General features: G+C 43.2%; 1 protein-coding gene across 10 annotated transcripts; it reads left to right on the forward strand.

Moving 5' to 3' along the window:
• The first annotated feature begins 391 nt into the window (after positions 1-391).
• ZKSCAN5 (zinc finger with KRAB and SCAN domains 5) lies at positions 392-21,106 on the forward strand. 10 transcript variants are annotated; one of them, XM_019804802.2, is made up of 7 exons: positions 392-456; positions 1,684-2,198; positions 5,708-5,888; positions 10,070-10,152; positions 10,432-10,567; positions 15,592-16,200; positions 19,426-21,106. In XM_019804802.2, the coding sequence occupies exons 2-7, from the start codon at positions 1,785-1,787 to the stop codon at positions 20,550-20,552; spliced, it is 2,550 nt and encodes an 849-aa protein (XP_019660361.1). In that variant the 5' UTR covers positions 392-456; positions 1,684-1,784; the 3' UTR covers positions 20,553-21,106. The 10 variants fall into 10 exon arrangements, with proteins under 10 accessions (XP_019660361.1, XP_019660360.1, XP_019660363.1 ...); XM_019804801.1 differs by having other exon boundaries at positions 396-456; positions 1,681-2,198; XM_019804804.2 differs by lacking the exon at positions 392-456 and adding an exon at positions 492-1,414 and having other exon boundaries at positions 1,681-2,198; positions 10,435-10,567.

Here is a 21,106-nt window from a genome sequence, read left to right on the forward strand (position 1 = left end):
AGGCTCAGTGTTGAAAAGTGAGCCTAAGCCAAATAAAGTAAAAAGTGAAACCACACTAATCCTACAATCCACCAGACATACTGCAGTGTCAATTTAGGCGTTTGTAAACACAAACACAACGAGAGGTTATTAAGAAGGGCATCCTTTTGGCTAGAGAAGCCCTGCATAGACAAGTCCTCATCTTCGCACGAACGCAGAGGGCCCAACTCCACTCTCCCCAGCCTGGAGAGCAACACTCTCCGCCACCATCGGCCTTCCGGGACGAGGCGCTCGAGGAAACGCCTCCCTGCCCTCCCGCATTCTGATAGGCCCTCGAGAACGGGGGTGCAAAGGGACTCGCGGCCCTATTGGCTAGTGGGCGTGACCCGCGCGAGGCTTCCTGGGAGTTGTAGGCTCCTGCGACTCTGCGTCTGACTTCGGAGATTTCCGCCCCGTGAGCGCTGCGGTGGTGAAGAGGTGGGTGTGTCTGCAGACGGAGTGCGGGGAGGGGCGAGGATTCAGTTGAAGAAAACGAAGGATTTAAAATTAAAGAGAAATTAGGGTTGCGGCCTCTCAGGAACGGGCGAACCTACTTCGAAGTGGGGCGGAGAGCGTTAGGGGTGGGGGAGCGCAAGTTCCACGGCCAATTACACAGTAGCAACTGTTGCCTTAGCAACCACTCCGGACAGCTAAGGCCCGGTCCGTTGCCCGCACTCCAAGGAAAGAGGAGGAGCCCGGGCTATTTAAATGGCTTTGGGCTCGGGTGGGAAGAAGCGGACTCCGTTTCCTCCCCCGCTCCAGTGGCGCTGAGCCTGCGGCTCGGTGGGCGGGGAACGGCCGCGTTCCGGAGGCGCCCCAACTCCCCGCCGATTGGCCCAAGCCCCTCCGGGGCGGGGTCTGGGGCGGGCCGCTCCCGCCCGCTGCGAGGCGAGGACCTCCGGGATTCCTAGAGAGGACTCGGAAGTGCTCTCGGCGGTGGGATTGATGGCTCGACCCCGTTGGACAGGGAAAGCTTGGACTTGCTTACTTCCGGAGAGGAAGTGTTGCGAAGTGTCGGCTTCGGTTTTCTCTCCGTTTGTGGGAAGAAACCTGTCTTCCCAAGCGTGGCCGCGGGAGCGTGGTCTCCAGGAGAGCTCCCCGGGACTGGCGCCTGGAGGAAAGGGGATGGGCTTTGCGTCCAGACGGGGGTCTTGTCTCTAACCTTGACCGGCCCGGTTTCCGTGACTATGGGGTCAGGGGCGATTCTGAAGAATCCAGGTCCAAATTTGTACTTATAACTGTGCTTCTCTTCGGGACCAATGAAGTCTCCTCTTGGTCTGTCATGCTCTTGTGGCATGAAGGACAGGATCCGTTTTGACCATTGTAATGTTTTTGACCCCTGTTTTGACATAAGTTTGGCTTGTGGTAGAGAAAAGCAGAGACTGCGTCTGAACTGGTTAGTAAGTCTTGTCCTATTATTTATATGAAATGTAATGTTCTTCACCGTTAGAATTGTATTCTTTTGGGCCCAATGTCAGGTTTTTATTGCTCTTTACATATTTTAAATGTTGGAAATGTTCTCTATTAGTAGTAATTTTATAGGCGGAGTGACGGCTGTCTTGTAGTCTATATTTTAAAGGAAATTGCACTGTTGAGTGGTCATCTTTAGTATCAATGACCTCTTTGTCATCTCTTTGCTAATAACGATTTCCAATATATCAGTAGGTTGCACACTAATGGAAGTGTCCTTCAGAAGATCTTAAAGAGCAGAAAACAGATTTGATCTGTGTAACGCAGCTAACTTGGAGACATCCCTCTGAGTTGGAATGATAATGACAGAGTCTGGGGAAGTTATAGACTTAGATCCTCCAGCTGAGACTTCACAGGAGCAAGAAGACCTTCTAATAGTGAAGGTGGAAGAAGAAGACTGCACGTGGACGCAGGAGTACAATCCTCCAGTGTTCGAGACTTTTTACCAGCGCTTCAGACACTTCCAGTACCATGAGGCCTCAGGCCCCCGGGAGGCCCTGAGCCAGCTCCGGGTGCTCTGCTGCGAGTGGCTGAGGCCCGAGCTGCACACCAAGGAGCAGATCCTGGAACTGCTGGTGCTGGAGCAGTTCCTGACCATCCTCCCTGAAGAGTTCCAGACCTGGGTGAGAGAACATCACCCGGAAAGTGGAGAAGAGGCTGTGGCTGTGGTAGAAAATATACAGAGAGAACTAGAGGAACGCAGACAGCAGGTGAGCGAAAGGGGAGACATTGGAGCAATGAGGAAGGAGAGGAAGAGAGTTAGGTGCTGCGGAGCAGGGGTGAGATCCTTCGCGCTCTGGTGCTTCATCCATATTCTTTTGTTCTCCTGGGATTAGGTACACTGTGGAGATTTCCTGCCATTCCAGCAAAGAGAAGCAGTATCCACTGTGTTAACCTGGAGAAGACAGTCAGCGATTTTATTTATTTTTAAAATTACTGTATCTGTTTTTTGAATGACATGATACAAAATTCAAAAGGTGCATAAGGTTGTTATGAAAAGTAAGTTTCCTCCCGCCCCTAACTCCCCGACTGCCTAGTTCTCTTCAGATGCAGCCGCTGTCACCTGATACCTGTATATCCTTACAGAGATAGACTTTCTTCTGTATATATAAGCACACGTGTAGATAACATGGTTTAAGAAAACACAAATGTTTTATATCACTGTGCACTTCTGCCTCTTGCTTTTTTCTTATATTTTGCTTTGTTCCATGTCCGTGCAAGCAACATTGCCCCACTCTCTGCAACTGCGTTATATTCCATGGTGTGAAATTTAACTCCTGTTGAAGGCCATTTAAGTCATTCCTTTAGATTGCTTCAGAACTTTTACTATAACAAACTTTGCTGCAATGACTGTCTTTTACATACGTCATTAATTATAGACTAAATGCTTAGGAGAAGTCAGATTGTTGGCTCAGGCCATATACATTTGTAATTTTGACAGCTGTTGGCAGATTGCCCTCGGTAGAGCTTCTACCAGTTTTTACTCCCTACTGTAGGGTTCAAGAGAAATTTTTTGCTCACAGCCTGTTAATGTGATATTATCCAACTTTTTGTTATTGCTAATCTGAAAGATGCAATATTCCATTTCTGTGCAATTTTAGGATGCATTTCTCATATTATGAGTGAGTTTGACCACAGTATGTATTTTAAAGGGCTATGTGTGTACACCCCCTTTTTTTTAAAAAGTCAGTTCTACACCCATTGTGGGGCTTGAACTCAAATGCTGAGATCAAGAGTCACATGCTCCACTGACTGAGCCAGCCAGGCGCCCTATGTGTTTACCCTTTTTTGGTGAATTATCTGTTTATATTATTTATCTATTTGAAAAAAGTAAGCATTGTGTCTGTCATCTGAGTTGCAAGTTTATTTTTCCACTTTGTTGTTTGTCTATACTTAAGGAGATTTTTGTTTTACAGGATTTTAAATTTTTATGTAGTCTGTTTGTAGCTTTTAATTTATGGTGTCTGGGTTTTGTGCCATACTTAGAAAGGCCTTCTCCACTACAATATTATAAGAAAATTTTCTACTAGTTGGTTCTCAGTTTTTTTACTTTTATTTATTTATTTTTTTTGGTGCATGGTGTTTGATATGATTATAACTTTTTTCTCCCAGATTTATGTTGTTACAACTTCTTGTCATTTCTTACTAATTTATACTCTGACCCTCTACTTCTCGTTGCTAGGGTCACACTCTGTTAAGCTTTACTTTTTTTTTTTTTTTTTTTGAGCAAAGAGACAAAAATCATGGGACCTTAGGTCACAAGAATTTGAAGCTAGTTGGAGAATTTCCCTCATCCTCTCTCTCTTTTTTTAAAGATTCTATTTGTTTGAGAGAGAGCATGAGCAGGGGGAGGAGAAGGGACAAGCAAACTCCCCGTTGAGCAGGGAGCCTGACACAGGGCTGGATCTCAGGACCCTGAGATCATGATCTGAGCCAGTCAGACGTTTAACTGACTGAGCCACCCAGTCACCCTTCCTTCATTCTTGAAAGCCATTGCACTTCATTGTAAGGTGACAGTCTCATTATTCTTCCTCTCTGGATAGGGGGTACTTCAACCTTCCAGAACATCTTCAGGCTCTTCAGCTGCTTTAATTCACTCCATGAGGCGAGTGGGCAGCAGAGGGAATTCCTACCAACCCTCAGCCAGACCCTTGGCTATACCGAATGATTGTCCTCCAGATGACAATGTCTGAACCTTTTATTGCCTCCATCAGGACAGAAAGTAAAGGCTCATAGTGATGTTTTGTTATTTCTTTTTTAAGCCTAATTTGCTACCTTAATGAACAAACTTTTCCTTACTTTTTTTGTAGTAATAAATATTCAAAAGTACAGTTAAAAGCAGAAAGGATTTTTGAAACAGGATTTACAGCCGCTATGTACATTTACCTCTCTTGTTGTGATAGGCAGCCCATGTTTGGCAGGGACACAGAGAAAAGTAAGTGCTTAGTGGTAGTCAGGGATTTGAGGTCCATAGAGGGGATTTTCTTTTTTTTTTTTTTTTTAAAGATTTTTATTTATTTATTCGACAGAATAAGGCAGACGCTTAACCTCTGTGCCACCCAGGCGCCCCCATAGAGGGGATTTTCTTAAGGGCGTCTGCAGCTCACTTTGTTGGCCTTTCTCTCTGCCTGCCATCTACATCCCCGACATTGTTCCTCAGCTTTATTTCCAGGCAGTTCTTGTCTCTGGCAGGCCTTTTCCCAGTCTTTATCCTTTACCCCTCCTTCTTGATTTCTCTGTCCTAGTGTCAGGGGACCTCAAGGCCTGCTTTGCTTCTTCGTTGCCAACGTGCCCTTTGACATGCTTGGCATCATCTTAACTCTTATCCTGAGCGGGTCCACAAGGACTCACAGACTTCCATGCCAAATGATCTTTGCCACAACTGTTTTGCAGCCACCTGTTAACGTAACTCCTGTACCACATTCTGCCAGTGCTAAGAAGGTTAAAATTTAAAGTGCTTTGAAACATAACGGAAGGGAAGAGGGGGATGGCAATTCTCTCTCAGTGCAGGATCTTATTATATGCTAGGATGCTGCTGAGCTAGTACTTTCTAGAAAAGACAGACTGTGGAGACCGGTTGTGGCAGAGTAACTGTGTGTCCCCTAGGGTTGACCGAGAGCCCAGAAGAGAAAGATGGAGTACTTAGCAGGTCGGACAGGAAGTAGCTCTGGTCTTGGTGTTGGTCTGTCCTTCTTGAATGAGGTCTGCTAAGGAACCGAGTGTGGCTTCCTGTGTCCTGTATTGACCTCTGCCACCTCCCTTTTCACTTCTTTCCCCCTTCACTAAACTTGACCCACCCTGACTTTCTTACGGTTCCTCAACTGTACCAGACACCTATTTTCTGCCTGAGAGTCTTTGCGTATATTGTTCTCTGTACCTGGGACATTTCTGACTTTTCCCCTGGTGGGCTTCTTTTGCCCTTTAGGTGTTTACTTAAAGTGACACTTCCTCAGAAAAGCCTTCCTTGGCCACCCTCTCTAAAGTAGGTCTCATCTCTTCTGTCTTAAGGCACTACTTTCTTCTCCTTTCTAACATATAACAGTTTGTAATTATGTATTTATTTGTGTGTGGATATGTTTAATGGAAGTCGTCTTCACCTAGAAATAAACTGTGTTTATTAAGCCGCTGTATAGTCAGTTGGCTTGTTGTCGATGCACATTAAATATTTGGCAAAAGAGTGAATAGAAGAAGAATGGGGATTTCCTGGATTTTTCCACAGCCCTCTCTGCAACGTGTTGATCGGTGTGGTTGTGCTTGTCAGATCGTGGTGTGTCCTGAAGTGCTTCCTCCGAAGATGGTGCCACCTGGAGTTGTGCAGGAGTCCCTCAGCCACCAGCTCCTGTCTGTGGACCCCCAGTCTGAACAGGAGCCACAGAAGCCTCATCTCCTGGAAGAAAATGGTGAGGACGTGTGATTCAGTGGAACAGATGTGGCTAGAAGTGGGTGCCCTGGCCACGTGGGTAAGCGGTATCTGTGTGAGAGGGACTTCGGGCTGGGCAGCCTCTCTGCAGTCAGCAGGATCGGGAGCTTGGGAAGGGCTGGGGACCTGGCATCGAGTCTCTGGCATTCAGAGAGAGATCAGCTTGTAGGATGGCTAGGCAGTATACCGTAGTTCCATTCAAAAGCTGTCATGATGATGACAGCTCTAAGTGCAGGGACTGTCAGAAGAGCTACAGAAGTCCTTTACGAAAGCGTACTTGTTTTACGACAGTTTTCCGGCTCCATTTCATATTTTGTCCTCCTGCTTATGTAAGAACAGCTCACCAGTTCCCGACTGCATTCGTTTTTGGCTGCTCAGTCACTCACCTTGAAATCTTATTTCAAGCAGTGCCTCACAATGACCTTTAGAGCGACTGTTCTCTCCTCTCTCTCCTTTCCTGCCCCCCTCTCAATTTTATTAACTTGTATTAGACACCTGAAGGAAGAAAAGTGAACTCCTGAGTATCTTATTTATGGTGGTAAATGTCCACAGGTCTCTAACCCTAATCACAAACTCTCGCTATCAGATATATTTTAGGATTCGGAAATTTTCGGATTTATTAAGGGAATATGATTTATATACCATATATTACAGTACCAACAGGATTTGAGGTGGGACTCCACAGTGACACACATTAATATTTCTGCAGTGAAATGTATGCAGCTGTACAGTAAGCAGATTAAATAAAAACTTTAATTAGTTTCCCATCAGTTCTAGTCAGGTTTTGCTGTCAAATTAGTTCAGTGTCTAATTTAATGAGAGGAAGGCCTTTGGTATTTAGAGTTTCGGGATTTCAGAATTATGGAGAAGGTATCATGAACCTGTGTTCCAGGTTCGGCCCCAGGCTTTCTTCTGTTCTCCCCTTGGGGGTCAGGCCTTCCATTTCACATGCCCTGACCGATCTGACCTTTCCAGCTTTCCTTTCACTGCGATAATAATAAAAAGTGGGAACAGCAGCAACTGTTAACTTAATAGTGTTTACTGGGTGTCAGCAAGTGTACAAGTGCTTTACTTGTAGGAATTCATTAAACCCTCAGTGTACCAGAAAAAATAGTTTTCGCTGTTTACCATCTGGGCCCAAGGGATCCTTTATTTTATATATATATTTACTATTTTGTTATATTATCATATTATTTAATTATATATGTTATTTTATGAATAATTTACAGAAGAATCAAAGTATAATAAAAATAATTCTCAAGGAAGTTTTAATAAGAACTAAACCTCTTTATATCAAGTACATTTTGATAATAGAAAAATTGTAAAAAACGAAAGAATACCATCACACAGTACTGTCCGTTTTCCCTTTAGAAAAATGAAAACTGTCCCTTTAGAAAAATGGGATGGTCCAGAATCTTGTTGCAAAATCTTGCCTGATGAAGTCCTTCCTGTTGAATAAGTCAGTGGAAGAGAATGTCATATTTCCTTTTTGAAATTAGAAATGAAGTGTGTATGATTGATTCTTATGTTTGAGAAAATTTACCTCTGACATTTGTAGACTCCTTTGAAGATTTACCCTTTGGGTTCAGTTTCATCATTATCATGAGAAATTCCCTGCTCTGTCTCTTCATGTCGTCTTCTTACTCATCTAGTAATAGTGAAGTGTTTTCAGCTGTAAATTTTCTTCTCTTTGCTGATGGGGTGGAAAACGAAAAATTCTGAATTCACAACTATGCTCAATGAAAGCTAAAAGCAGGCATCGACAGTCTTATATCTTCTTGAAGATGATGCAAAACTCTGGGCAGTGAATTTAATACTTGGAGTCTAGTGAAGAAAGATGATTTATTTCATTCTTAGATCATCATCCTAAGCATTTCCTTTATTCTCCTGTTTTCTTACTATTTTGGTTTTTTCTGCTATCATTGGGAATAATTAATGAGTAATGATTAGTAAACATGCAGTAATTCCTAGGATGATGAATTAGGAAAATGCTTTATGATACAGGAAAAATAAGATCACTCAGATTTCAAAATGTACCCTCCATGTGTAGAAGAGGCCAGTGGATCCATATAGAAATTATAAGACAGAATGAGTCATATTCTATTTTTTAATAATACTAAAATAAATTTTCTTTTTGTTCTTCAGAAGACCTCTAAAGGAATAAAAGTCATGTAATTCCAGCCTTTAAAAATAGTTAACATTGAACAAAAGAAATAGCTAACACTGTTCAAAAAAGAAACCCCAAATTGTGTCTGATACACTTAGTTGGCATACTAAGGGTTAATGCCCACACTAACCCAATAGAATAGGTACCACTGTTATCCTCGTGTTAGAAATTAAAAGAAGCTGAGGACTAGTCAGGTTAGGAAATTTCTTCAAGGTCATGGAGGTGTTAGTGACAGAGCTGGCATTCTAAACCCAGAAATCTAGCTCTACATTTAACCTTTTACCCCAGTCTGAGCTGTGCTGCCTTTGCTTTTCCACCAGACCCTCCCAAGTGCACACTCCTGTCCTCTTCCCTCTGCTGCCAGAGTCTCATCACGCCAGGCTGCTCTTTCTTTCTGTCCCTAGGTGCTACTTCTCTTCTCTGCCCTGTTAGCTAGACCTAGCCAGTTTCTATCTTCCAACAAAATTACGAGGTTTGTTTTGTGTTTGTTTCGGTTTTTGATTACACACTGGGGAAGGCTGCATTCCTTGTGCCTTTGATAGCACTGAGAGCTGGTTTTCTGTGTCTGGGACTAATTCCAGCATGAGAGGGGAAAGTCATTTTCTGAAAAGCTGAAGAAACAAAAGGTTTTACAGGAACTTCATAAAGTAAGTGGAATTGTCTAGAATGTTAATTATTATAATTATTCCAGTCCAGTTGTAATTGGAATGTAGTGTATACTAAAAATCAAAATTACCATTTAAGTACAGTACATTCATCCCTTTCTTCGAGTCCTGTTTTGACTCTGTAGCCACACTCCTGGTTTCAGCTGCCATCTCTGTTTCTGGCTTTCGTCTCTAACCGTTATCTCCTCCTTTTTGTGTCATTGCTGATTACTTCCTGGTCCTTGGACAGAAGCAAGCTGCATAACAACCTACATCTTTAGGACCAGGGAAACCATAGCAACGTCTAAACTGTCAGGTTAAAGATTAGTACCCGATGGATCTGTCCAAATCAGGGCATACGTAGACAATGAGATCGTATGCACCACCAGTCTCGGACAAAGAACAAGCAGAGATGACAGCAGGGGTTAGAAAGTCACCAACAAATAGAGATCAGACCCTGCAGGCATTGCACATGCAATTCACTCTTCCCAGAAAGCACCCTCATCCCCCAACCCCACCCCACCCCTACTTACCAGAGTCACTTCCACAGAGCCTGTGGAAAGGCTTTCCTGATGTTCCCACCTCCTGCTGTCCACTCTGTAGGTGCTCCGTCTTCCACGCTTCTGTGGAAACTTGGGTGAATTTCAAGCATATTACCCTGTGCTGGAAGTAAGTGAGGCTCACATGTCTGCTCTCCCCACTAGACAGTGAATTTTATGGAAGACAAGAATTGTTGTATCTGCCTGTTCTTCACACAATGTAGACTTAGTACATTACTAATTGGCTGACTCTCCATCAACCATGGTAGCTTCTAGAAGGAAGAGAATGTGGACAAAGACCTTGTAGCCAAAGTGTGGCTCAAGGAGCAGCAGCAGAATCACCTGGCTTTGTTAGGGGTGCAGAATACGGGGGCCGCCACACAACTGCTGAGCGGTGTCTGCCCTGTACCAAGACCTCCATGTGATTTGTGTGGGCATTAAAGTTTGAGAAGCCCTGGGCTCATGATAGCGCTTCAGCTTTGTGGAAGCTGTGGGACTGGCTGTTCTCTGAGATGACTAGATTTGATCTTGGCGGAGCGGATTGCATCCTTTAACAGGTGAATGGCATAGTCTTGAGATCACCGGCAGGGATTAGCCTGACCAAAGCAGGGAGTCTAGTTTTTCGGGGGGAAGAGTGAGTGTAGTTAGGTGGGGGAGGAGCCACAATGTGGAGGGTCTTGAGAGCCAAGCAGAAAAATGGGGCCTTGCCACAGCAAGGTGCATCATGGATTCTTGAGCGGAAGTGGAACATGATGGCGATCGTAACTGGGCAAAGATATTCTCACTGACAACTCTTTTTCTCCCCCCTCAGCCCTACCTGCTCTCCAAGTTCCTTCCCTTCCCCTGAAGGACAGCCAGGAGCTGACAGCCTCACTCCTCTCGGCTGGGTCCCAGGTGAGCCGGTGTCCCATGCCCACAGTGAGGACCCACGTCTGTTCTTGGACAAGTAGCTGCCCTAATCCTGAATCTCCATCAGGAATTCTGTCTCTCACTGCAGGCTGGGCCCATCTGGGGTTCCTACTTGAATGTCGCTTTCCGTTCTACCCAGTGCTCCCCTTTGCTCTTTGAAGCACAGACCCTCCCTCTGTTTTTTCCCTTCACTCTCCTGATTCTTCCCCTCACTCCAAATTTGAACATAGGGAATGGGAATTTAGTGGCGGTCTCGTGTTTCAGAAGTTGGTGAAAATTGAAGATGTGGCTGATGTGGCTGTATCCTTCATCCTGGAGGAATGGGGACATTTGGACCAGTCCCAGAAGTCCCTCTATAGGGATGACAGGAAGGAGAATTATGGGAGTATTACTTCCATGGGTAAGAATGATTTCATCTTAGGACATCTTAATTTTGTTATAAAGAGTATTTCTGGCACATCATACAAAAGCATGTATGTGACTTAATTACTGTGCCTTCGCTTATTTTTTTTCTGTGAAAGAGTAAATTGACATTCCTTTTTTCCTTATTCAGCTTATTCTGATTATTTCCATCATAATCAGGGTATGATTGAAGTCTGATAATACCTGGGGGATAGTATTTGCAATCCAGCAAATGTTCTCATTTTAGTACTTTAAGACAAAAGAGCTCAGAACCAACAGGCTTGGGTTTTAAGAGATTTGTGGTAGTTATTGTATTCTATTCCTTGACAAATTGAATAATTCTTAACTGAATAATTCTCACTTGTGGAAACATCTCAGACTTTGCTGAATAACTGTTTATTAGAGTACATTTGACCCTTGAACAACACAGGGCCAGGGACACCGACCCCCCACACAGTTGAAAGTCTGCATATAACTTTTGACTGCCCCAAAACTTAACTACTCGTAGCCTACTGTGGACCTGAAACCTTCCGGTAACATAAAGTCGAAGAAAAAGAAAAAGGAACTAAAAAATAAATAAATAAGAATAAAAATAAATAAAAAATTAAAAAAAAATTTTAAAAACCCATAAAGCCGATTAACACATAGTTTGTACGTGTGACATACTGTGTTCTTACATGAAAGTAAGCTAGAGAAAAGGAAGTGTTACTAAAATTGTAAGGAAGAAGAAATGCATTTACGGGGGTATGTATCAAAAGAAATCTGCGTGTCAGTGGACCTGCGCAGTTCAAACGCGTGTTGTTCAAGGGTCAGCTGTGTTGTTAGAGGATCTCCCTTTTCCCCACGCATGGGTGGCTCGTTGTTCGCTCATCATGATTCTCAGATCACGGGTGCCTATCTCATGACGTTCGCCTTGACATCTACATTTTACATGTCCCCATCTCTTCTTGAATTTTGTGCCCTAAATGAGATTTTGAACCCATTTCTAAATTATGATCCTGGAAACTAATACTGTTATGTGCCTGGAGCGGTTATAAAAATCTCAGCACCGCAGCAGACATTTTGGAGCTTATAGCTTTTAGCTTCTTTTCAATGAATTCTCTTAGAAGAACCATTACATACCAAGCACTATGGTAGACTTCAGATGAAATACATGTATAATGCCAAATCTCTGTCTTTTTTTTTTTTTAAGTTTATTTATTTAATTAATCTCTACACCCAGCGTGGGGCTCAAACTCACCACTCCAGGATCAAGGGTTGCGTGCTCCTCTGAGCCAGCCCCATATAATGCCAAATTGCTTTTGAAAAGCTTTATACCAGTTTACATTATTCTAAGAGTTTTAGTTCACTTATAGGCTTTTATTTAAATAATAAAATTGACTCCTACTCTCTGAAATTTTCCTTTTCTTTTAATACTAGTGATATATATTTGTATTTCCTTTTCTTCGACTTACTTGTACGTGCCCTCTGTGGCTTTATCTGTGGGGATCTTGGTGGTGTTTCATCTCAAGGGATTACTTATGCAGCTCAAATGTTATATGCAGTGCAGATATTTTTTCATTATCTTTTTAAATGAATTTCAGATACCTCAGTTGTCTAATTTGAGTCTGGTAGTATCATTTTCTTTTTTTCAATTACTTTGCAGGCATTTGATGGGTTTCAGGCTTTCAGAACTTGGCACAGTTCTTTTTTACACTGTTCTTCAAGCAGTTTTAAATTTGTCCTTTCTGGTTTTTTTTTTTTTTGGATCCATCTGTTCATCACAACCTCTTTACAACTCTACTGTACTCCTACATTAAGGACACATTTGATGATTTCGGCCCCTTAACTTCTCTGGGAAGGCCACATAGATTATTTTCATGCCTGTGTGTTCCTGACAGCATTGAGAAGGTCAGGATTTGGCGCACCGGGGTGGCTCAGTTGGTTAAATGGCTGCTTTTGGCTCAGGTCATGATCCCAGCGTCCTGAGATCAAGCCCCGCGTTGGGGTCCTTGCTCATTGGAGAGCCTGCTTCTCCCTCTGCCCCTTCCCCTTGCTCGTGCTTTCTCTCTTGCTCTTTGTCTCAAATAAACAAATAAAATCTTAAAAAAAAAGAGAGAGAGAGAAGGTCAGGGTTTTAAAAGTATCCATTAGATTCAGAAAGGAGATATTAAAAAATAGATGTATCCTGGAGACAGCCATTACAGTGGAGTATCCGGGATATGGGGGAATAAGAGACAGTTTCTTTGAAGATTGCAAAGGAGAGGAATTTGAGAAAGCTATCACAGATAAACTTCCAAGAACATTGTGAAGGATATGAGAAAGAGGGCTTATCACTGTAAGAGTACATGGCTTAGATGGATAGATTGGTTTTATATGTTTTCTTTTTCTTTCTTTCTTTTTATTGGCGGGGGGTCAAAGGGAGAGGGAGAGAGAGAATCTCCAGCAGACTGCCCACTGAGCATGACACCCGATGTGGGGCTTGATCTCACGACCCTGAGATCATGACCTGAGCCAAAATTAAGAGTCGGACACTTAACTGACTGAGCCACCCAGGTGCCTCTGTACGTTCTCTTTTTCAGTGGAAGAGTTTTAAGCATACTTAAATGCTACTGGAAAATAACTAATAAAGAGTAGGTTTGAAATGTTGAGGCAAGGAAGAGGAGATCATTGATGAGGGTGGTCCCTCAAAAACAGGATGACATGGGGTGGTCCAGGGTCCAGGAGGAAGGCTTGGCTTTGGCCAGAGAGACAGCTCTTCCACCATGAGGTGAGGGGGGGATGACAGAGGAAGGCTGACAGCAAGTTTTTGGTTGCGGCTGTGGGGTGTTCAAGGAGCTTTGCCTCTCTTTGAAATAGGACACAGTCACCTGTTGAGAATGAGCAGATGATGAAGTAGGTGGCAGAGTAGAGCCACCTACTTTGAACACATTGGAACACATTGGAACACATTGGAAAACACATTGGAAAACTTTGGTTTGAAAAAGGCCATACATGCACATAGTAAAATATATTCACATAGTATAAGTGGGTATAAAATGAAAACTGAGTTACCTACCCCAATCCTCAGTCTTCTGTTGACTATTACCAGTTTCTGGATTGTATCTCTAGGCATATTCTGTATACACACGTTTTTGCAAAAATGATAACATACACCATACACTACTGGAATTTTAAAATAACAGATATATTTTAAATAAATTTAAAATAACAGATATATCTTGGAAGCCATGGTGGAGATATTTTGACATAGCTGTTGAGAAAAATGAATGGGGAAAAGGAGCCAACCGTAGGAACATAGAATACCAGACAGCACAGCAGTGAGGTTGAAAGCCTGAATCTTTAAAGCACCAAATCTGCCTGATTGGGTGTTTTTGTATCCCCTGCTCCCCGCTATTGCATTACTAACCCGCTGGGCAGAGCATTGAGCAAGGAGCATAGTCCTTTGTCAGATACACAAATAAACCAAGGGAATCAACAGAAAGCTTGTCGTGTACATGGTGGAGAGGTGGGGAAAGAGGGAAAAAGCAAATCTGTAAACCCGTTGGTGTGACAACCTATATAATTGCCTTCTCTGGAAAAGGGCAATTATTAATAGAACCAAAGAGTTGCATTGGGCTAATGTGATTTTTTTTTTTCCCCGAATTCACCCTTGGAAAAAGAAAACCATCTGCTTTTTTGACTTGTTGAATGGGAGAGAATTCTGGTAAGAATAAAATATGTGGGTATAAGCAGATGTGAGTAAAAGAGAAAAAGAAATCCTATGATGACAGAGATTACCTGCCTACTTAAATCGGGAGGAAAAAAAACAATTCTTTTTGATTATATGTTTTTTTTTTTAAAGATTTTATTTATTTATTCGACAGAGATAGAGACAGCCAGCGAGAGAGGGAACACAAGCAGGGGGAGAGGGAGAGGAAGCAGCAGGCTCATAGCAGAGGAGCCTGACGTGGGGCTCAATCCCATAACGTCGGGATCACGCCCTGAGCCGAAGGCAGACGCTCAACCGCTGTGCCACCCAGGTGCCCCTATATGTTTGTTTCTACTATTAAGATGTCTTTTAAAAGGAAGAGAATTAAGGGAAAAGAGTTTTAAGAAATTAAAATTGAAGTTTTCTTGATGGAATAAGAATTATAACTTCTTACTCAAAAAAATAAAAGGTTAGTAATAGTGTCTACCTTAAAAGGTCATTGTTAGGATTAAATGCCATAAAATCGTAAAACACTTATAGGCCTGGTGCATAGTAGCACTCAGCAAATGTTAGCTCTCATACCATTATTCTGTAATATTTGAAAACAACTTTTCTGTTTATAAAAAAAAATTATATCAGAAAGTTCTCAGTAGGCCCTGGTCTCTCTCTCTAGCATGTAAAAAAATAATATTCCCTATTTTTTAATTACCTAAGATTTGTCTCTGCAAAGCACGTGAAATATCGGTGCTTCAAGTGAAATGTAGGCTGCTGATCGAGTTACATAGGGAGATGACTGCAGTCTGTCCAGCACCTGCATTCATCAGTGACTATTCGGTGCAGGCTAGCTTTTGACAGTACTAGATTCTTCTCTGGGTATAGAAAGAACGCCTTTTTTTTCCTTTAGACTAATTCATACCAAACTGGGATTCTTCGGGGATTACAAAAGCTGGAAAGATCATCTTTCTTCTCCAGGCTGTGAATAAACGGGAAGAAGGTGAAGATAGGGTTTAGCTGCACAACCCAATATTACATTTTATGAAGAAAATATTTGATATTGCACAGGTGTACACAAACGGGTACTTGAAGTACCCCACCAAGAGGACATCACCTCCATTAAATAGGAGGACTCCTCTCCCAGTTTCATCCATTCGACACATCCTTGCCAGCTCTTCCGTCCCCAACCTGTGTGTTTCCGCTGGAGGATTCTTTGTCCCTTCCCTGGAGCATGAAGCCACCTTTGCCAAGTCCCGCAGTGCTAGCACGTGTCGGCTTCGTAATTACCCATGTCCTTCAGTCATTTTGTTTCTTCCAGTATGGGGAATAGCTAATCCATTTTCCTTCTGTTATTTCAGATTATGAATCTGGACATGACAACGTGGAACTCGCAGTGAAGCAGATTTCTGATGACACTGAACCCCACTGGATGACATCAGGAAGCCCTGAAAGAAATGTTCCCCAGAGTCAAGGGTTTGGAGAAGTTAGTGACCTTCACGGCATGGTAGAGAGGTGGCAGGTAAACCCTGCAGTGGGGAAATCAAGGCAGAACCCTTCCCAGAAAAGAGATCTTGGTGCCATCGCGGATGTTAGCCGTAAGCAAAACACAAGTGGCGAGAGAGGTCACAAATGTAACGATTGTGGTAAATTTTTCCTTCAAGCCTCAAACTTCATTCAACATCGGCGAATCCACACTGGAGAGAAACCGTTTAAGTGTGGTGAGTGTGGGAAAAGCTACAATCAGCGCGTGCACCTGACTCAGCACCAGCGCGTTCACACTGGCGAGAAACCGTACAAGTGTCAGGTGTGCGGGAAAGCCTTCCGCGTGAGCTCACACCTCGTCCAGCATCACAGCGTGCACAGCGGAGAGAGACCGTATGGCTGTACCGAGTGCGGGAAAAACTTCGGTCGGCACTCCCATCTGATCGAGCACCTGAAACGCCACTTCAGAGAGAAATCCCAAAGATGTACGTATTGGGAGTTCGTGTTCAGAGAACAGATGGAGGCAAAAGTGGTTTTATGAGCTCAGAGCAGCAGGACAGACGGGTTGTGCTACTGGGAGCAGTAGCTAAGGGGCAGAGATCACAGTCTGTTTTGTTGTTTTATACTTCAATTAGTCCAATGAGTAGGCAAACCTGTCCCCTCTCCACCCTCCCCCCGGTTTCCCTTTCCCAGAGATACCTGCTTTCAGCTCTCTTACCTGTTTCTTCTGGTAATTCCCTTTTTTTCCTTTTTTTAAGATTTTATTTTTTTATTTTTTTTTAAAGATTTTATTTATTTATTTGACAGAGACAGAGACAGCCAGTGAGAGAGAGGGAACACAAGCAGGAGGAGTGGGAGAGGAAGAAGCAGGCTCACAGTGGAGGAGCCTGATGTGGGGCTTGATCCCATAACGCCGGGATCACGCCCTGAGCCAAAGGCAGACGCTCAACCGCTGTGCCACCCAGGCGCCCCCTTAAGATTTTATTTATTTGAGAGAGAGCTAGACAGTGCATGAGCAGGGGAGAGGGGTAGAGGGAGAAGCAGGTTCCCCGCTGAGCAGGGAGCCCGATGCGGGGCTTGATCCCAGGACCCTGGGATCAGGACCTGAGCCAAAGGCAGACGCTTAACCAACTGAGCCACCCAGGTGCCCCGCTAATTCCCTATTGGTCAATAATACAGCTATTGCCTGACTTACTGATTTTAAACATTATCTGTTTGCCTTTCAGTAGTAAATGAGGATTTTGGCTCTCTCACATGCTTCCTTCTCTTTTTCCCCTTTTCTCAATTTTTACTAACACATTTTAATTTTTTTTAATTTTTAAATTTTTTTTTTTTAAGATTTTATTTATTTATTTGACAGAGAGAAAGATAGCCAGCGAGAGAGGGAACGCAAGCAGGGGGAGTGGGAGAGGAAGAAGCGGGCTCCCAGCAGAGGAGCCCGATGCAGGGCTCGGTCCCAGGACTCCGGGATCGTGCCCTGAACTGAAGGCAGACACCTAACGACTGAGCCACCCAGGGGCCCCTAACACATTTTATTTTGAAATGATAAAAATAATACTAGAGCAGGAAGTTTGGAGGAAAGAAAGCAGAAGGAAAAAAAATCACCCACAATCCACCATCCTGACTAATAGAACTGTTATTATTTAGTGTATTCTATCTTTTTTTTCATAAGCTTATTTGTAAGTAGGTGTACTCAGAAAGTACAGTTTAAATATTAGACACACTTTGTCCAGTTGTGGCTTGGCCCTCCTCTTTGTTATTTCTGACAACCTGCCATTGTATGGAGACATTGACAATTGTTCCTTAGTTGAACTTCTTTTTTTTTTTTTTTTAAGATTTTTTAAAATTTATTTATTCGACAGAGATAGAGACAGCCAGCGAGAGAGGGAACACAAGCAGGGGGAGTGGGAGAGGAAGAAGCAGGCTTATAGCGGAGGAGCCTGATGTGGGTCGATCCCATAATGCCGGGATCACGCCCTGAGCCGAAGGCAGACGCTTAACCGCTGTGCCACCCAGGCGCCCCCTTAGTTGAACTTCTAATTATTTTTTCTTTTGTCCTGATAACTGTGCCTATGCCTTTTAAAAAAATTTTTTTTCAGATTATTTCCTTATAATAGATGCCCAAAGGTGGGGTTAGTAGATGAAAGGCCAAAAACATTTTTACGGGTCTTGATACATATTGCCAAATTGCTTTCTCAAAGAGTCATCACGTATTAGTTTTACTAAATTTCTCCCAGGGTGATCAGACATTTTTTTTAACAAATGGAGTAAGTAGGAGAGACGTCTTTGCTGTGTTCATTTTCATTAGTTTGGTTATCAGTAAGGTTGAACAACTTTCCCTGTTTGTGTACTTGGTTTTTTTTGTAACTCTTTAAGTGACATTAAACTTATATAAGGAGGAGATCACTGTCAACCGTACTGTGAATTTAAAGGCTCTTATTAATATTTTTCACCTAGTTCTTAAGACTGGCTTTAAAATATTTATTTTTAAATTCTGCCTTTGATGTCCCCAAGCCCCGCTACTTGTCATTCACATTAACAGTGACTGCTACTGTCTCCGTCGAGGAGTAGAAGATTGTGAAGTTCTCGAGGCCTCTAGAGTTCTGGGTTGAACCAAGCTTTCCCCTCGGCCAGTACTTTCCTTCTGCTTGGTGGCTGCCTCGTTGGGCAAACCCATCCAATAGCACTCGGGACTTGGGAAGCAATTGCTCTAAAGTAGTCTCTTTTCTTTCCTATCTTCTCGACAGTTGTTTTTACGACTAGTGTCCTAGTTAACACTCACCTACCTACTCCCCCCCATTTTTTTTTTGATCCAGAGAGGGATCTTTTGTGCGCTCATCCAGCCCTAACTACCGGGAGCCTGTAGTGCTCGGTGCTTGGGGTAGAGGAGTAAACAGAACCACAAGTTTGTGCCCTCGTGGCGCTGATGGTCTGGACCAGGGAGCAGATAGGAAGGGTGGTGAGCATTCACAGGTTCGATGCCCTGGTGGGGAAACAAGCTCAGGTGATGGCTAAGGGTGAAGAGAGCAGAGATTGACCTATCACCCACCCTCTTACTGGCTCATTTCTCTTTTGTCCTGGATCCTAATCAGGTATTCTTCCAACTTTCTATGCCCCTCATAGTCCTTTGCTTCCCATTGTTCAGTTCTTGTCTGCTTCCTCCATCCAGCTGTGTTATTGTTCTGTTTCATTGTCTGCCTAACTCATGCTCTCATTTCAGAATACCTCTGTCTGCTTCCGGTATGATAGAGGTGTGGGACTCCTCCTAGCCATTGCCTCACCTCGGTCTGCTTAGTGAGCCTCTTCGTCTCATTCTTTTCACTAGACAAATACCAAAGGTTCTTTTCACTCCTGCTGGCGTCAGGCGCATACATGCATTCCTCCTTTTTTGTTACTGCCTTCACATCGTGGTTTCACCTGATTATCCTCTTTTTCCTGACAGTTTGTCTTTCTTCTGTAAAAGAAGTGGTGACAGGGGTGCCTGGGTGGCTCATTCGGTTAAGCGTCTGCCTTTGGCTCAGGTTATGATCCCAGGGTCCTGGGATCGAGCACGTTGGGCTCCCTGCTCAATGGGGAGTCTGCTTCTCCCTCTCCCTCTTCCCCTCCTCCTGCTCATGTTCTCTCACTCACTCTCTGAAATAAATAAGTAAAATCATAAAAAAAAAAAAAAGAAAGAACTGGTGACAATTGAATTTCCTCTATTCTTTCAGGCAGTGACAAAAGAAGTAAGAATACAAAATTGAATGTTAAGAAGAAAATTTCAGAATTTTCCGAAACAGATGTGGAACTATCAGGAAGAATCCAAAGAAATGTTTCTCAAGGTCAAGATTTTGGAGAGGGCCATGAACACCCAGGCAAGTTGGATAGAAAGCAGGGAGTTCCCATGAAAGAGATACTAGGACAGCCCTCTTCAAAGAGGATAAATTTCAATGAAGTCACGTATGTGCACAAAAAATCATCCACAGGAGAGAGACCACATAAATGTAATGAATGTGGAAAAAGCTTTATTCAGAGTGCACATCTGATTCAACATCAGCGAATACACACGGGGGAGAAACCCTTTAGGTGTGATGAATGTGGGAAAAGCTACAATCAGCGTGTGCATCTGACTCAGCACCAGCGAGTCCACACTGGCGAGAAACCCTATACCTGTCACTTGTGTGGGAAAGCGTTTAGAGTGAGGTCCCATCTTGTTCAGCATCAGAGTGTGCACAGTGGGGAGAGACCCTTTAAGTGTAATGAGTGCGGGAAAGGCTTTGGGAGGCGGTCCCACCTTGCAGGGCATCTGAGACTCCACTCTAGAGAGAAATCCCATCAGTGTCATGAGTGTGGAGAAATCTTTTTTCAGTACGTTAGCCTCATTGAACATCAGGTGCTCCACATGGGTCAGAGAAATGAAAAAAATGGCATTTGTGAGGAAGCATATAGTTGGAACCTGACAGTGATTGAAGATAAGAAGATTGAGTTGCAAGAGCAGCCTTATAAGTGTGATATCTGTGGCAAAGCCTTTAGTTACAGTTCAGACCTTATTCAGCATTACAGAACTCACACTGCAGAGAAAACCAATAAATGTGATATATGTAGAAAAAACATTGGCCAGTGTTCGCACGTAAAACAACATCAAAAAACCTATTCCAACGTGAAATCCCATCAATGTAATGAGTGTGGCAGAGGCTTCACTCTGAAGTCCCATCTTAATCAGCATCAGAGAATCCATACTGGTGAGAAACCCTTTCAATGTAAAGAATGTGGAATGAGTTTCAGTTGGAGCTGTAGCCTCTTCAAACATCTGAGAAGTCATGAGAGGACAGATCCCATAAATACCTTAAGTGTATAGATCTTTCTGTCGTAGAACGGCTCTTACTCAATTTTAGAGAAGCCTTCCTAAGAGGAAACCTACTCCTATAATGAATGTAATAATAACTTCCAGCATTCTCTCCAATGTAACCATCAAACTTACAGATATGTTGAAATCCTTCAGTTAGAACTTAGGAACACTGGAGAATCCACAGTGAATAGCTGTCTGTTTGCTTTCCCCATCGAGAAGTGCTTTTGTTAGCATCTTCATGCTTAAGTATCTAGACAAGAGAGAACCTGTGGATATGGCGGATGAAGGAGAGCCTTCAGGTGGCACTCATTCTTTGGTTGAGTCTCAGAATGTTGACACTGAGAAAAGCCTCACGAATGCAGTAGAAATAAGCTTTATTTGTAGTTTCCGCCTTGTTTGACAGCTTATTCAGGGAAGAGCACAGTGAAAGGAACAGAGAACTCTTCAGCATGATATCTGTTTTGGTACCTCAGCAACGAACCTTTTCTAGAAATGATGATCCCAGCCACTAGAATGCTCCAGCTGTTGTTCCCATCTTGAGTATTAAAGCCTTTGAAAAGAAA

This window comes from Ailuropoda melanoleuca, chromosome 10 (assembly GCF_002007445.2).
Source record: "Ailuropoda melanoleuca isolate Jingjing chromosome 10, ASM200744v2, whole genome shotgun sequence".
Lineage (NCBI taxonomy): Eukaryota > Metazoa > Chordata > Mammalia > Carnivora > Ursidae > Ailuropoda > Ailuropoda melanoleuca.

Excerpts from the sequence above, each read along its gene's own strand:
- ZKSCAN5 (XM_019804802.2), top strand. The coding sequence starts at position 1,785 with ATGATAATGACAGAGTCTGGGGAAGTTATAGACTTAGATCCTCCAGCT. Across the intron at positions 5,889-10,069 it reads TCATCTCCTGGAAGAAAATG|CCCTACCTGCTCTCCAAGTT; the intron begins GTGAGGACGTGT and ends CTCCCCCCTCAG. Across the intron at positions 10,153-10,431 it reads TCCTCTCGGCTGGGTCCCAG|AAGTTGGTGAAAATTGAAGA; the intron begins GTGAGCCGGTGT and ends CTCGTGTTTCAG.